Genomic DNA, 18,163 nt, shown 5'->3' with positions numbered 1-18,163 from the left:
TTCATTGTATCTGAAGTGTACTTGCACAGGAAAGCTTATACCTTGAATAAAACCTGGATAGACAAGGATAAAAGACTAAGGGCACTGTCCCCGGTTTTTTTTTTAAATTCCATTTAGGACTGTCCTAAAGCAGCTACTCTTATTTAACCGTAACCCACTAAATGCAATGGCCCTGGACTTCCTCGATGCAAACTCTCAACGATATTGCCCGCTCCCTCCCTTTCTCAAACCCCTCCCCTTTTCTGCCCAATGATAGTTAAAGGCGCGAGAGTGGAAGTTTTGAGAACAACAAAACAGTCGACCCATGGCTAGCATCCTCTTCTTGCTTCAGAACTAGGCTCGGGTTACTTTTATGAAGGACCCATGCATCCGCTTTCTCTTTCGTCCCCTTTCTTTGTACAGATAAAGAAGTTTTGTTTTGGTGGGCGGGGCAATGCTTTTTAAATGATTGACTCTACCCATCGGCACTGTGGGTCTGCAAGCACTACGCATGTGCCGCCAGAATTTTTCATTTCCCGTAGGGCGGCGCTTGATAGGGTTTTTGACAGACCGAGTGCGCGTGCGCGTTGTTTTCGAATTCTCCGGCGCGAGGAAGGGCGGGCAGCAAAACAAAATCCTACAGTATTTTGGGGGGTTCTGTGCATCCGCCAGAAGGCGGCTGGGTGCAGGCAGGAAGGCAAAGCAGAAAATGGCTGCTGGATTCGGGTCGCTCCTTCGCGAATGTCCGCTTCTCCTGCCCCAGAACCAGGAAAAGAGTGTTTATGAGGGGTTTGTCACCGCTCAGGTAGAGTAGACGCCGTGCTCAAATCCCAGTGTGGGGTGGGGGAGAGGGTGTTATTGCCTTATGATTGTAAGGGCTTTCTGGATAACCTGCGCAGGATTTCTCACCCCTTACATTCATCCTCACAAAAACCTTGTGAGGTCGGCCATAAGTAAGAGTGCTCACAGGTTATCCTTTCCCCCCACTTATGAGCTTTATGACCATCCGTTGCTTTGCCATGGAAGCTTGCTGGGTGACCTTGGGCCACTTTCACAATCTTGCTGTAACCTGCCTCTCAGGGTTGTGATAAAATGGAATAGAGGAGAATGATGTAAGCCATTTGGGGCCCTCGAGGAGAAAGGTGGGCTAGTGGTTTAATGTTTGGAAATAAGCAGGTAAAGCTTTTTCATGAGATGGAGGTAAATAAGTTCACTTGTAAATACGTCTGTATTAAAAAGACAGTTTTGCAGGCTTGTTGGCAACCAGACCCTGGAATAAGTGGAGGTGGAGATGAGAATAGATCACAGGCTCCTTTCTTTATATATGTTCCAGGAAGGACAGTCTTTTCTTTAGCTGGTCATTTGTGGGGGAGCCTATGTAAAAATATAAAGCAAAAATATAAAGAATTTCCCTCCCTGAAAGTGTGTGTGTGTAAGAGAGAGATTATTGTGCAAAACTCACAATCCTTTTTCAAGGAGAGGGATGCTTTGTGTACAGAGATTCTTCTCTTTCATGCTCCCCCCACCCCAGCAATGTGTATGACCACCTGCTGTCAGTACTAATGTGACAGTAGAAATTATTTGTTTTACATAATGAAGGTTAGTCAAATTCCCATGGAAGGGAATTGAGCAGCATTGGTGGAACAGGATCACTGCCCGAGTTGCGTAAGGTATATTTTTCACTTTTGCTCGACTTGTTGGACACTTTGACTCTCTCCAGCAACTAGTGTGACTTCATTCTAAGTGACATTGGAAGAACTATGAACATATGCATTTTGTCTCTCAGGGTTAACAACTGTCATGTGTGGTGGGGACCCCACACCACCACACACTGTTGCTATGATGTGAACTTCTGTTTGCAGGAGGCAGGGTACATCACAACATCAAGAAGGGAGGATTCATGTTAGGATGGAGGAAGGGTTTAATCCTGTCCCCACCATTCCACAGCTTCTGTCTGGCTCAAAGGTCTTTAGAGTTGCAGCCTGAGAAATCAGTCCCATGGGAAACTGTGCTCAACAACATAGTGCCAGAGCAGTCCTGCTTATCCACTATAGTTTGTGCAGGATGATTTATTATTGTTATTGCTCCATTGTTATACATAGTGCAGAGTAAAAGGAGATAGTTGCCTACCCTGAGGAGTTTACCACTTATTTTGTACAGTTTAAACATAGAGACCTGAGAGGAGGAGGCCGGGATACATGGGAGAACAGTGTGTGTTCATTATGGGATTTCTCAGCGGACTGTACTTTCACGCTCCATTTCTGCTCAATTAAAATTAAAAGAATTTTGCCATTGACTTCTAAAGGACAGGACCCCACCTTTAAAGTACTTCATTATCTGGCATCTATCTGTTCTCTTGTATAGAATCATAGAGTTGGAAGGAACCTCTAGGGTCATCTAGTCCAACCCCCTGCACAATGCAGGAAACTCACAAACACCTCCCCCTAAATTCACAGGATCTTCATTGCTGTCAGATGGCCATCTAGCCTCTGTTTAAAAACCTCCAAGGAAGGAGAACCCACCACCTCCCAAGGAAGCCTGTTCCACTGAGAAATCGCTCTAACGGTCAGGCGGTTCTTTCTAATGTTGAGCCGGAAGCTCTTTTGATTTAATTTCAACCCCTACCTTCCGGGGCCACAGAAAACGATTCCACACCATCCTCTATATGACAGTCCTTCAAGTACTTGAAGATAGTGATCATATCACCTCTTAGCCACCTCCTCTCCAGGCTAAACATCCCCAGCTCCTTCAGCCTTTCCTCATAGGACTTGGTCTCCAGACCCCTCACCATCTTTGTTGCCCTCCTCTGGACCCGTTCTAGCTTGTCCATATCTTTCTTAAAATGTGGTGCCCAAAACTGAACACAATACTCCAGATGAGGTGTTACCAGAGCAGAGTAAAGCAATGCCATCACATCATGTGATCTGGACACTATGCTTCTGTTGATACAGCCCAAAATTGCATTTGCCTTTTTAGCCACCGCATCACACTGTTGACTCATGTTCAGCGTATGATCCACTAAGACCCCTAGATCCTTTTCGCACATACTACTGCTAAGACAAGTCTCCCCCATTCTATGACTATGCATTGGATTTTTCCTACCTAAATGCAGAACTTTACATTTATCCCTGTTAAAATTAATTTTATTGGTTTTAGCCCAGTTTTCCAGCCTGTCAAGGTCATCCTGTTTCTGTCTTCTTCTGTGTTTCAACCCCTCCCAATTTAATATCATCTGCAAATTTAATAAGCATTCCCTCTATTCCTTCATCCAAATAATTGATAAAGATGTTGAACAAAACAGGCCCCAGGACAGATCCCTGAGGCACTCCACTTGTCACTCCTCTCCAAGAGGATGAGGAACCATTCACAAGCACTCTTTGGGTGCGATCTGTCAACCAGTTACAGATCCACCTAACGGTAACAAGATCCAAACCACATTTTACCAACTTGTCAACAAGGATAATATGTGGAACCTTATCAAAAGCCTTACTGAAATCAAGATAAACGATGTCTACAGCATTCCCCCGATCCAGCAAGGTAGTCACATTCTCAAAAAAAGAGAATTAGGTTAGTCTGATATGACTTGTTCTTGAGAAAACCATGCTGGCTCTTAGTAATCACATCCATTCTTTCTAAATGTTCCAGGACTGACTGTTTGATGATTTGTTCTAAAACTTTTCCAGGTGTAGATGTCAAGCTGACGGGTAAGTAGTTACCCGGATCCTCTTTTTTCCCATTCTTGAAGATGGGGACAACATTTGCCTGCCTCCGATTTTCCGGCACCTCTCCTGTTCTCCAAGAATTTTCAAAAATAACAGCCAGAGGCTCAGAAATTACATCTGCAAGCTCTTTTAGAGCCCTTGGATGCAATTCATCTGGCCCTGAGGACTTAAAGAAACTAGGTGTTTATATACTACCCCTACGCTGATCCTAGGTTGGAACTTTATACCCTCCTTATATGTTCTGTTTTTGCCATGTTGAGCACCATTCCCCTCAGAAGAGAAGACTGAGGAAAAGTAGGAATTGAGCAGTTCCGCCCTCTCTTCATTACCTGTTACAATTTCACTTTCTTGCCCTCACAATGGGCCTACCATGTCCTTGCTGTTTTTCTTACTCTGAACATAAGAAAAGAACCCTTTTTTGTTGTTTTTAGCATCATTGGCCAGCCTAAGCTCATACTGAGCTTTAGCTTTCCTAACTTTTTCTCTACAAGCACTGGTGATTTGTTTATATTCATCCTTGGTTATAAGGCCCTCCTTCCAACTCCTAAAGGAGTCTTTTTATTTCTCAAGTCTTTAGAGAGCTGTTTATGGAGCCACTTTGGCTTCGTTAGACTTTTCCCATTTTTTCTTCTCATAGGAATCATCTGTGATTGCGCTTTCAGTATTTTCACTTTTAAGAAACTCCCACCCCTTCCTCCTAAGTATTTCTGACCATGGGATTTTACCCAGCATAGTTCTATCAAAGTTTGCCTTTCTGAAGTCCAACCTATAAGTCTGACTACGCATTGCTTTCCCCTTCCGTAAGACTGTAAATTCCAAAATCACATCATCACCACTACTCAGGGTGCGCACTATTTCCACCTCTTCAATCAATTCTTCCTACAATTCTACAAACCCTAACAATTCTTCATTGTTGGTGAGAATCAAATCCAAGATAGCAGATCCCCTTGTTTCCTTCTTCACTTTCTGGAAAAGGAAGTCGTCAGCAAGACAAGTCAAGAATCTATTTGACTTTTCATTTTTAACAGAGTTGGACTTCCAACAGATATCCGGATAATTGAAATCTCCCATGATCACTGTATCCCTTCTCTTGGAGAACTTTGCAATCTGATGTAGAAGTATCTCATCTAAGTCCTCTTCCTGACTTGGTGGTCTATAGCAGACCCCCACAATAATATCACTGTTGTTTCTTACTCCTTTTATTTTTACCCAGAGACTCTCCTTCACATATACTGCTATGCCTCCGCCCTTTCTCATTTGCCTGTCCCTTTTAAATAAGTTGTACCACTGAATCCTAATATTCCAGTTGTGAGTGTCATCCCGCCACGTTTCAGTAAGGCCTATTATGTCATAGTCTCCTTCCTTTATTAGAACTTCTAGTTCCTCATTTGGAGTACTGTGTGCAGTTCTGGTCGCCGCACCTCAAAAAGGATATTATAGCATTGGAGAAAGTCCAGAAAAGGGCAACTAGAATGATTAAAGGGCTGGAACACTTTCCCTATGAAGAAAGATTGAAACGCTTGGGGCTCTTTAGCTTGGAGAAACGTCGACTGCGTGGTGACATGATAGAGGTTTACAAGATAATGCATGGGATGGAGAAAGTAGAGAAAGAAGTACTTTTCTCCCTTTCTCACAATACAAGAACTCGTGGGCATTCGATGAAATTGTTGAGCAGACAGGTTAAAACGGATAAAAGGAAGTACTTCTTCACCCAAAGGGTGATTAACATGTGGAATTCACTGCCACAGGAGGTGGTGGCGGCCACAAGCATAGCCACTTTCAAAAGGGGATTAGATAGAAATATGGAGCAGAGGTCCATCAGTGGCTATTAGCCACAGTGTGTGTGTGTGTGTGTGTATATATATATATATATATATATATATATTTGGCCACTGTGTGACACAGGGTGTTGGACTGGATGGGCCATTGGCCTGATCTAACATGGCTTCTCTTATGTTCTTATGTTCCTCCTGTTTGTTTCCCATATTCTGTACATTAGTGTAGAGACATCAGAATCCACGTTTTATGCATCCTGAGGGTTTGGTTTCTGTACAAGCTTGCAAGTTAACATTACCTAGCATATGTGCCACTCTTCTGCAAATCTTTAATGTTCTTATCCCCAGTTTCTGGCATCATACGAGGCTTTGAATTATCGTCTCGCTCCCCCATACAATTTAGTTTAAAGCCCTCCTTATTAGGTTAGCAAAGCTAACCCTTTTCCCTACCTCTGTAAGATGCAAACCATCTCGCGATAGAAGACCACCATTTCGAAAGTGTAAGCCATGGTCCAGAAATCTGAATCTTTCCTGATGACACCGTCGATTAGCCAGTTGTTTATTTGAAGTATTCTTTTTTCTCGTCCTAAGCCACGGCCTTCAACAGTAAGCACTGACGAGATCACAACCTATACGCCCAGCTCCTTCACCTTCTGCCCCAGAGCCACATAGTCTTTTCTAATACATTCAGGGCTATGATGGGCAGTAGAGAAATGTATTTTTTGAGTAAAGAAAGGCAATACCCAAGTAACTGGCTATACACAAAATGTTATTCAAATGTACAAAACAGAAATTAAAAACCCAGAAAACAATTCCCCCTCACTAGTAACAAAGGCTTATCTAAGCTGTTGTATATGTTTGTATAACGTACTGTATGTTTCAGGAAGAGTATGTCATCTTAAAGGGTTTATTTAAAGAAAACCCCTTTCAGTATTTTAATGAAACACTGAATCAAAGTCATTTGACCTTTACAAAAGGTCAGAATTACATCTGCTATTTTTAGGGACCACTTAAATGTAATAGAGTGAGATTTACAATATACTATGAAGGTAAAGGTTGTGGGGTACATTAATTGTGTTTCTCAGTTCTTCAGACTACACTATGACAGTTTCTTGGAATTCTTTGTGTAAGTGCTGGAAATAATTAGCAGTTAAGCTGATAACTGCTCCTAAATTTAGTTAAAATACTTTCCAGGAAAAAGGTCTGTGGACTGTTTGAGACCTGAAATCTTCTTTTGTTTCCATCAGACTTCCCAACTGTGATCAATTGAAATAAATATTAGAAAGCTGCAATTTTTAAGACTAGCTGAAATACTAGATTTGGGTGGGTAGCCATGTTGGTCTGAAGCAACAAAACAAAGCTTGAGTCAGTTGCACTTTTTAGACCAACAATTTTATTCAAGGTATAAGCTTTCTTGTGCAAGCACACTTCTTCAGATACAATGAAATGGAAATTACCAGTCCATACATATAGGTAGAGGATAAAAAGTAGCATGTAGCTTAATGAAGATGTTTAGCATATTGAAGGACAAAACAGGAATAACAAGCTTAATTTATGTGGTTACCTTTTGTTTGGGTTTAATTCCAGGGGGGAAACATAGTGAAGGAAAATATGTCGAAATTGGAGATTAATAGGCAGCTGTATCCTTGATTGTGAACTGCTGAGAGTAATTAACTGAGACCCTGCCAATACTGAGAAAGCAGGAGCTTTTTTTACAAACTACGATGTATTTCATCAGATGCTAGAACAGAACTGATTAAAAATTGGTTCTTATCAAAAACAGAATTTCTTTGCCAATGAAATTTCATACTACTTTCGCATTGTGCAGGGGATTGGCCTAGATGTCCCTGGAGCTCTCTACCAACTCTGTGATTCTAAGACAAAAATTCATGCTTGAAGAATCCTGATAACTTGCTAAAATTAAGAACAAGCTACAAACCTTAACCAGTGTTACAGCTGAAACTGTTAACCAACTTTGGTTGATCTTCCAAATAGCGTGTTGGAATATATGAGATCACTTAGGAAGAAAAAACATTCCCCTGCAAATGCTTAGCACCTATAGACTCCTGCAGTATTTTATCATTAAATGTTCTAAGATAATTTAAAATAATATTTTAGTATTCATTATCTGAATGAGAGAAACTTAATGATAGAAACTTAATAAATGATAGATACTTAATGACTTGTAGCATTTTCTCTGAAAGTTGCTGGAATCTTATCTGTGGAAATAAATGCCATTGAAGTTAGAGATATTTACTGTGAAGGTACTATCCATTAGATTGTACATTAGATTATACTCACAAACTACTATGTTTAAAACTAATGACTACTTTGATTATAGAAACAGTCGTTTGAGGAAGGAGTGATTTCAAGCAGAGAGAGAGATGTTTAACATGCCTCTTCTCCCATGTGCTTTTGTCTTGCATGGTTCCAGATGTGTATTTATCTCAGCAAACACTCATCAGCTATTCCATGGGGAAAAGGCTGCTGGCAGGCAATTTTGAAGCAGAAAGATGGTGAATGAGTGAAAGGGTTAACATCTCCTCTTTGCCATCTTTTCACCACTATAAAATAACCCTGCCTCGAAGCCCCTTTTCCTTCAGCAAAATAGCTGCTGGAATTTAAAAACAAGATTTCATGAGAGATCTAGTTTGGATCTAAGCATACTTGCTATATGCTGAATTGAACCCTTGCTCTATTCCTTCCTCCTTATTGACTGAAGGGGGGGCATGTATTTTGCACGCATGTAAAAAACCATTGTAAAGGTCTTGCATGGCAAGTCAGACTTGTGCCCTACAGGATACCTTTGTCTCCTGATCCACAGTACAGACACCACTGTTATATTGTGCATGCCTGAATTTGCAGTTTATATAGATCTCTAATAACAGTTCCCACTTTTTAAAAAAGTCTTTTATTGATTTTATGAGTGCTGAAGCAGACTCGCACGACTGACTTCAATATTATGGAAGAATAAAAGGATGAGGGTGTTATTAGGTATGGGCCTTTGCATCCAATGAGGTAATGTGTGTTCTTCCCACTTTTCTTCTTTTAAACAGTATTCCCACAAGTTGCAATCCAGGAGGGGTTTTACATTTGGCATTCCGCTCACATTTGCTCCTGGGGATGAAGAAATTACTGCTATTTCTTATTATTCCCTCTCCCCTGAAAATCCCTAGATGCTTGCTTCTGTGCAAAAGAGGAGTGCTCAGCTTCTTGAAAACTATGCAACCTGTAACCCCCCAATGTTACAAAAAGCAAGGCAGCAATGATGGGTAGTAGCATTGCTGTTCTTTTTCTGATCCCAGATTACTGCTTCACTGCTTGATTGCTCAATGCAGACACTTGTCAGTTTTTTTTCTAAAGTAATTAAAATAAAAGAATTTCATAAAGTTGTGCAAGAATGTAAGAGTAAGTTGTTGTAAGTATCTTAAAACTACTGTTACTCCTTTTGAATTTATCTATGACACTTGAGGAAGACTGCATTTTCCACGGCAAGCCCAATAAAGAAGTCAAAATTCTATGTAGGAAAAGGGGTGTATTTATTCAGGTGTAAAATGCTGTATTTTGGGTACTTCGAAAATGCCAGTTATGCAAGCGTGAGATGATGTGCGTGGATGGTGCCCAACAGATGCCCAACACACTTAGGCGCTGAGAATCTTCTTACTCTAGTCCACAAAAACTAGAATAAAAATTTGTTAGTTGTGGAGGTTACCACAAGATTCCTGTTGCTTTTTGCTGCAGCGGCGTGGTGCACAGCTGCTTCTCTGGTATCATTTTATCGAGTAGTAGATATTGAAAATAAGTACATATTGAAGCATTTCTCTTCTTTGCCAGTTTTTTTTGGGGGGGGGAATGGGGTGGTCATCAAGGACTATTTGATGGTTGATACTTTTTCTTGTGAAACTTGGAAATGTGTATTTTTGTTCACCAGTAATGTTTGTTTCTTTAAATGACATATCACTACTTCAGGCAAGAGTACTATACACTTCAGGGGTTGCACAAAGATTAACTGCATGGTTTATAAAATTGAAAATAATCCCAGCTACCTTGTTTGTTATAGATTTTCTAGCAATCATTGATGTAGTTAAAATGGTTAACATCCTTGTATCTTAAGCACAGAAGTAAAAAGGGAAATGAAAGGCACATCAGTGATTCCTAGAGTGTTTTCATGTATTTCTTACGTTTAAAGATTAACTTTGGCTTTTCAGTTTGTACTGTGTTACCGTAGTGTGTTGATGTTCTCTGAGATTTTCTGGGTTTGGAGAGACGATGCCTAATGAGTTGTTATTTTTTCCAGGGTATAGACTTTCATATAAGGATACTGTTGCCAGTGGATCTTCAGTTGAAAAATGCTAGGTGAGGTTCATGATTTTCTATATTCCTCCACCTTTTATTGCCCAGTAATTTTTCATTTTAATCATGCATCTTATGTGATGAGCAGTGTTGGTGACTACAATTCGGAGAGATTCTGACTATCAGTATTTTCATTTGTTGAATGATTAGCTTCTAATTAGTTTGCTTAATATTGCTGATGTTGAGGCAGAACATGGAAAAGATGAGAGTGTGCAATAATTTTCTGTTTCTGCAGACCAGAGACTGTTAGCAAAATTGTTGGGGATCTCCTCTTTTAGATGGGGAAATTAGCAAGAGGAAGACTCTGGTAATGCTTAGGAGAGATCTTTTACCAATTTACAGAGGTCCAGTTTCAAAATAAAATTCCAACAGTAAAATAGTTTTTAAAATAAAATGTTTACTTGGGAATATATATAAAAATACAATCACACATTCAAGCAATCAAATGGTGACGGTTAAGATGTGGCATAAGGAAAAGCATTAGTCAGTTCCAGGGTCCAAAGACATCTACCTTATGAGTTCCAAGTGCTCCACTATCGGAACAAATGGAATACAAGGAACACCCCCTTGAAACCCTTCATTGTATATGCCATCTCCTGCACTATCAAAGTCAGAGGTTGAAATTGTTCCTGAGCAGGACATACCTTCAGTTTCAGCCTCCTCCCCAGCCTGCAGAACCATTGCAATCAGTTTCGTGGCAGTTCCGTGTGCCTCCACCACCCTGGCAGCACTACCCTTACTATTTTCCATCACTGTTTCCTCAGGAGTTGGGTGACTACTCTGTTCCAAGAAAACATCCAAAGTTGAGACACTATTCAACTCAGAACTGTAGCTTTGCACCAGTATCAGTGTTGTATTTGCCTTCCCCTTCCCAAATTCACCAGGTTTTTTCAAAGGTTACTTGGTTTAATGGCTTCCACCACTGCCACTGTCCCTTATGCCCATTACAAATTGTTTTTTGAGCAAATACATTCATTTTGTTCATTAACAGAGTACTGGATTTTCTACAACCAGATACATCATCCAGCAGCTCAGGGTTTTTGGTGGATGATAAAAATCTCTTTATAGGCATCCCATTTGGTCTTGAATCCCCCAAAACCTCCATAATATCCAACACCTCTTTAGAAGGCTGCGGGCCCCACTGTGGTCCTCATTCTATCCAATATAGTTGGTCACATAGAGGCTGTGGGCTCTACATAAATGTGTTAGAATTACAAGCAGTTCAGTATGCCTTATCCCTTTAGCAGCTTTAACAAAAGGGAAATTGGTTAAAGTTCATACAGATAACACTGCTTTGACGCCTTATATAACAGGGGATACATCTTTAACACTCTGTAAAGAAGCAGTGATTATCTGGGATGCAGTTATCATGCAAGGGAGTATGGTATGAGCCATACACATTGTGGGCACTGATAACACAAAAGCAGACATCTTGAACAAACTTGAGCATTCAGAGTAAAAATGGTCTCTTGGGGAGCAATATATCTGTTCCATTTTTGTCCACTGGCATTTCTCTATGGTGGACCTGTTTGCCACAAGATTCAGCACAAAGGCTCTAGTGTTCTGCTGTAGTGCTTGGAGCGATGGCCTCTCTATCAGGGATGCTTTTCAGTACTGGTGGACTGGTGTCCTCTTTTATGCCTTTCTCACAACTCCACTAAAAGCAAGGTACAGTCCAAAATCTGAGCAGAGAATACCTGGTTTATCCTAATCACCCCCTTTTGGCTCATCCAGATCTGATTTCACCTCCTTCTGTTGATGTCCAGTGGGCTGTACCTTCACCTATCCATGGCTGCAGTTTTGCTACACAAGGGCACTGTGCTCCACTATGATGCCCACTTTTTATTGAACCAACCCAATTTGGTTTCTCTGAACAAATAGGTAATGTCCTGCTCAGTGCTCTCAGTGTGTCTACCATACTATCGTATATGAGGGAAAGGACTCAGTTCTCTAGCTGGGATCTCTCTAAAGGGGTTCCCACAGTTACTTGTCCTCTTTCTCTTGTGTTTGAGTATCTCCTGACTCTGAAGGATTCAAGTCTAAGAACATAAGAGAAGCCGTGTTGGATCAGGCCAACGGCCCATCCAGTCCAACACTCTGTGTCACACAGTGGCCAAAAATTTTATATACACACATAAGTCTAGTAGCTCCATCTTTGAAGATACATTTGGTGTCCCACTCTGCATCTCATCCATGATTGAGGGCAAAACAGTATTTTCTTACCAGGCCTCTAAATGATTCTTGAAGAGTTTGCTTAATTAGTTTTTCCCCAGGGCCCTGATAGTCCCCCAGTGGTCCCTCTCTGTGGTTCTTTCCCACCTTTTGAACCACTTAACTCATGCACTCTAAGCCTTCTATCTGTTAAGGAAGCCTTTTTGGTAGCAATCATATCTGCTAGAAGGGTGGGGAAGCTGGCAGCCTTATGAGCTGACCCCCCCCCCCCCTCCCTCCATCAAGTTCCATGCAGGGAATGTAGTCTTGTGACCCAGTCTGCGATTTCTCCCAAAGGTGGTTTCTCATTTTCTTTGGGCACAGAACATTATCCTTCCTGTCCTTTTCCCGTCACCTGTGTCAGACACTGAAAAAACACTGCATTCTTTAGATGTTATGAGAGCTTTATTATTATACTGAAATAGAAAAAAAATCATTCCATAAGACCTCACGATTGTCATTTTGGCCCCTCTAAGGGGAACAGCCTCATCTTAATCTCCAAGTGGATAGTCTTTTCAATTAGATTGTTACAAACTGGCTAATCTGCCATGCTCCCTGAATGTTTGGGCACATTTCACATGTTCCCAGGGGACTTCGACTGTGTTTTATCAGGGTTGCTCCAATTATGAACATCTGTAGAACACCTATGTGGTCATCCCCTGGTACCTTTGTCAAGCATTACTCTATAGACATCAATGTGAGAAGAGATTTGACAGTTGACAGAGCACTTCTGCACTTGATGTTCCAATAAAAGCTTCATGCTTCCTCCATGGTGAGTAGTTAGTGAGTCTCCCTGTTGTTGGCACTCTAGAGAAATTGGTTGACCACTGTGTGGGACAGGATCCTGAACTAGATGGACTACTGGTCTGATCCAGCAGAGCTCTTCTTATGTTTTTGTGGGACTGTACAGAAGACTGAAGAGGAAAACAGTGTTGCACTTACCTGTAGTGGTTGTTCATTGAGTTGTCTTTTGTGCAGGTACACATTCCCTCCCTCCTGCCTCATATTGAGCTTTAGTTGGCATCTGTTAGCTCGTTTGTTACAAGGGCTGGATCTGACATAAATGTTATTTCATCAGGCCAGACTGTGTGTGTCATAAAATGTAATGCCAGGTACCAGAGATATTTTACCACTGATCATGACCCCCACCCCTCCTCAGCATCTAACTAACCATCTTTTCCTTGATATGCACAAGAACTCTTGTGCAGTACGGAGAGCTACTGCCTGACAATCAAGATGCAGCAACTAGAAGCTTTCATGGCTCTTTAAAGACTAACACATATCAGAAGTTTTTGATGAGCTTGAGCATGAAGTGCTGCATTCCATTACTGCAGGTGCAGCAGCCAAAGACAGGTGGCCAAATGGCATCAACCAGGGGGAACCTGACAAGCCCTGCTGTAAAGAAACTGCTGTGGTCAACAGGCTCTGGGGAGGGGAAGGAGGTGAGGCAGCCATACAGTCCCATGTCTCCCTGTGTCAGAGTCCTAAATTCAGGAACAGTCTTGAACCACAGGGGAAACTGCGATGCTTCCCAGCATCACAAGCAAACTTCAAGCACTGCCACTATCCAAAGATCCCAGCTCCATTTTAATTGCCTTTTGCAGACATTTATCTCCTGCCAGCTCCACGGCAAAATCCAGCTGCTTAAAATATTACTCCCCATGTGCAAGTGTGCAGACACACATCCAGCACCTGCCTCTGCGGTGTGCAAACCCAGCATGCTTTTCAGAATGCCTGCTCTTGTCCTTGATCTTCACTTCCCTGCCCCCTGCTTCCATTTAGGCTGTTACCTAAGGCAGCGCTTGTGGTCAGGGAGCCCTGGGAACGTGTTGCCTCTTATTTAATCCTCCCTGTGCCATTGAGGGGGAGAAGCAGGACAGGAATTGCAACATTTGGGTCAGTGGGTTAGCAGGCACCAGCTCACCGGACTCAGTGAATCTTTTCTTCCCCCAAGCCTCAGCATTCTGCATGCTCAGTGCCTCTTATATAAATGTCAGTTTTTTCTCTCTTGCACTGCACACCCAGTTTAGCCAGTCAGTCCATTCACATGCTTACATAAGTGGATGCATTTGGAGAGCTGGCCAGTGGCCTTCCACAGGTACCTGTGCCTATGGGCACCTTTCCTGGGCTGCTTGCAAGTGCTTGGCTCAGCTTGGGGAGATGAGGCCACAGAGATTCTGCCTGCCATATGTGAACAGCCAGCCATCTTTCCAGCAGCCCAGGCAGAGAGACACTCTAGCTGGAGGAGGAGGTGATGGCAAGCAGTGCATCCCAGACTGGTGCCTTGGCCAGGGGCAGCAGGCAGGCTCCATGGTTTTGAGGCTAAACCAGCTCTCCTTGTCCCTTATGGTTGCCAAGTCTAGGTTGGGCAATCCCTGGAGATCTGGGGAAGAGACTCTGGGATGAGTCTGCTGGGACCTTAGCAGGGGATATAATACTCTAAGCCCTTCTGGTCCACATTCGGACTGCTTTCCCCCCTAGCTGCTCACAAGCTGGATAAGAGCCCTTGGATAGGCTAGGCTACTTCTGGTCTTCAGTCCGTATGTTTGACATGTGTGAACCAGTAGTTCTTGAATGCTCATGATGGCTCAGGTTAACTGAGGGAAAGAGGAGCAACCTCTCCCCCCCAGCGCGTGATGGTTTGAGTGGGAAAATGGTTGCCTAAGTGCTCCTTTCCAGCAAAGCTGGAAACAATGCAGCGGAGGGCAACTAAGATGATTAGGGTGTTGGAGCACATTCCCTGTGAGAAGAGTCTGAAGAGTCTGGGACTTTACAGTTTAGAAAAGAGATGACTAAAGAGGGACATGATAGAGGTCTATAAAATTAGGCATAGAGTGGAGAGAGTTGTCAAAAAGAAATGTTTCTTCCTCTCCCAAAATACTAGAACTCAAGGACATCCAATGAAACTGATGGGCAGTAATTCAGGACAGACAAAAGGAGATATTACTTTAAACAGAGAGTGATTAAAATGTAGCATTTGTTGCCAGAGGATGTAGTGATGGCCACAGAAACAAATATCTTTGCAAGGGAATTAGATACATTCATGAAGGATAAGACTATCAATAGCTACTGGCTGTAGGGATTGAGGGAAACATCAATATTCTGAGGTACTAAGCCTCAGCCACTGTGTTGGTTGTCCAGAGGAACTGGTTGGCTACTGTGTGAGACAGAATGCTGGACAAGATGGACCATTGGTCTGATCCAGCAGGCCTCTTCTAATGTTCTCTTCTGCTTCTGAGGGGCTCCCATGGAGTGCTTCTAAACTCTAGAAAATGCTGGGAAAATCCCGTGGTGACTAGTCTGTGCATGTTTTGAGGCAGTGGGTATAAAATTTAAAAGTATCAGCAAATAAAACTGATTTGCAGGGTGGGTGAGAATTAAATGTTTGTCTTATTATGAAGCTGCTGGTAAAATTCAGGCAAACTCAGTTAGTTTCTTGTTTGAGAATCTATGACTTAAACTGCACACTCTGAAAGGTACATTGTTCCCTGAAATACGGGGATTAGATGGAATTTGTGCTACAATTGAATGAACATAATAAGTATTGATAGAAGTGGATGTTATCCAGGTTATGAAGAAAGTTATGAACCATTTAAGTTAAGTTGAATGGTCAGTGAAAACTGCCTCCTTTTCCCTTTTCAATTATTTCACCCTATTTACCTGAAATTATATATTTGTGGATCATGCATATAATTGTTAAATTGAAACTACTATCGCTAAACAACTTGAGGTGGCATACTTATGCCTGTTTACTTCCTATTGTAGGTAGCCCTGCTTAAAAATTTTATGGTTCATACTGTAAAGGTACTTACAAACGAATGTGGTTCTGCCCCATTAGACTTTTTTTAGCTAGTTGGAGGTGCAGCATGTACCATTGCAAGCCACAATTTCCAACATGAATTATAGTCCTTACTAATGAGGCTGTTTAATTAAAATAGGGTAATGATTGATGTTCATTTTCCTGTCCCCTTGAACAGATGTGGCCTGATTGAGGCATGCTGCCAGTCCCTTATAACCATTGGAGAACATGTAGCTTCAGTCTCTATTCCTGGGGGCGTGGCCTCCTGGATTAGAAAATAATGAGAGTAGCACAATTACCCTTTCAAGATTCATAATAGAGGTTAGCGTGACATCAGATGTAGGAGATTCAAGTAATGCTTTAAGAACCATTTAAATATTTTTTTTTCCTGAAAGCAAGCTAAACTACTTAAGCAGGTCAGAGCTCTTTTTAACAAGCATCTTTCTGATTATTTTCAGGAGAACAAAAATTATTTTATGTCTAACTGAATAAGGTGATTCCCCCCCCCCCTGTATTGTACATTATTAGAATGAGGAAGATTGGGCAAGTTTAACTTTATGAAGATTTTTTAAAAAATATTTCTGTTGAAATTATGTTAATATTTGCATTTTTATGTTGATCAGGTAGTCGTAATTGAAGATTACCTGCACCAGGTTCAAGACATGGGTTTTCTGAAATAATGTTACAAACTCATGCAAGTTTTCCAATATAGTGCTTTGATTACAACATTATCATTTTTTTCATGAAGTATAATATAATACATTATAGGCTAAGGGGTGACAGAACACAATAACTTACTGGATTTTCTAAAAAATGTTAATGTTTCTACATCTCTTAATTTTGATTTTATAGTATTTTGAAATGTATTTTATCCCCAATTTGTTGAACGTGAACTCAGAAACTTTGCTATATTTATGCTTAGGAATTATTATTTTCAACACAGAATTTCGTGTTTCTATAGTGAATAGTATTTAACATGTAAGAAAATGTCCTAATAAACACCACCTTATCCCTTCCCACATATACAATATACCAGATGGGTTTATGTTACTATTTGAATGTTGACCAGTTACTTACATGACTAGGATTAAATATTATGTTTTGTAGGATACAGTGTAGTTGGCAGCTGAAAAAGGTGCTGAGTGGATACCAGCAGATTCTAAAACAGGTATGTTAGTGCATGTGCTGGTCTGAATTTAACACCTCTCCTCAATTTATCAAAATATTTGAGGTGAGAACTTGCATCTCTAACTGTTTACTAATCATGTCTAATTAGTAGTACTAGTATAATCTCAGACACTGGAGTGTTTCAGACCTGATGGATTACTAGTGGGGATCTGTAAAGATTTGCAGGGGAAATCTCATCCAATGCCCCCATTTCCTTCCCACTCCATAGCTGCTGCCATTAATTTCCATCTCTTCTATATTTTACCCTTACACACACATACACACACCCACTTTTGACTGTAAAACCTAGGTTTAGAAAGCTTGGCAATACTGTTATAGCTGCCTAGCAACCCCAAAATGGCCACCAAGATTTTAGAATATAGTCCCATGAGAACAAAGTGGGCATTCATTTCTTAAAGCTACAGACATTGTTTCCGTTTTTATTTTAATCCACCGTTGCCTTGTTTGTAAGACTTCAGGTTTTTCTGCTAACCTGAGGCTTTCCACAGATTTGTAGAAAATCCTTCTTATCTGTCCCTGTCCTCATTGTGTGGGTTTTTTTTTCTACACTAGGGTTTAGTTCAAAATTAGGTATGATAGATTGCAACCAAAGTGATCCAGTTATGATTGTGATCCTGAATTAGAGTAGGGAGACTCCAGCACCTGCTCTTGTATGCTATTCTTCAGTGCTGTTCCATATTAAGTGGGCAGAAGCTTCTGCTCAAGCTTAGAGAAGAACTGGCAGTCACTTTCTGGTAACCCAGCCTTTGAGGCTGGAGAAGACAGGGAGCATCGCCTTAGTGATGGAACCTTTTTGCTGCACTGAAGGTTTTCTATTCTGGGTTGAGTGCCTGTTCTTGGTCTTGTCTGTTGACCTGGTTTAAATGAAAAACACTTCAAAATCTAATATATTTTAAACATTCATAGTTCACATCTACATATATTGCATTTATTACTCTCCCAGTATGTGTTAAAAGGAGGAAGAAAATATGTTCAAGTTTGTATTCATAATTTTGATGTTTTTCCGATGCTGAAGCTTTCTTTTTAAAAAAAGATACTTGAAAATGTATGCTCTCAAATGGAAAAAATATATTAAGATTTTTTATATAAACTTGACATATTTATTACATTAAAAACAAGAAAATGCCTTTTCAAAA

The 18,163-nt window shown here is 41.1% G+C and overlaps 1 protein-coding gene across 3 annotated transcripts in view; it reads left to right on the top strand.

Moving 5' to 3' along the window:
- The first annotated feature begins 515 nt into the window (after nucleotides 1-515).
- The window catches only part of FANCL (FA complementation group L), a 70,637-nt gene continuing 52,989 nt past the window's right edge, over nucleotides 516-18,163 (top strand). For 2 of the 3 annotated variants that reach the window (XM_060249542.1, XM_060249551.1), the window contains exons 1-3: nucleotides 662-784; nucleotides 9,774-9,832; nucleotides 16,947-17,007. In XM_060249542.1, the coding sequence (XP_060105525.1) occupies nucleotides 689-784; nucleotides 9,774-9,832; nucleotides 16,947-17,007 (216 nt within the window). In that variant the 5' untranslated portion in view covers nucleotides 662-688. Of the gene's footprint in view, nucleotides 785-9,773; nucleotides 9,833-16,946; nucleotides 17,008-18,163 lie in introns of all 3 variants that reach the window. The other variant, XM_060249532.1, reaches the window with a different exon arrangement.

This window comes from Heteronotia binoei, chromosome 1 (assembly GCF_032191835.1).
Source record: "Heteronotia binoei isolate CCM8104 ecotype False Entrance Well chromosome 1, APGP_CSIRO_Hbin_v1, whole genome shotgun sequence".
In the NCBI taxonomy this organism is placed as follows: domain Eukaryota; kingdom Metazoa; phylum Chordata; class Lepidosauria; order Squamata; family Gekkonidae; genus Heteronotia; species Heteronotia binoei.
This window is presented reverse-complemented; position numbering and strand designations above follow the sequence as displayed.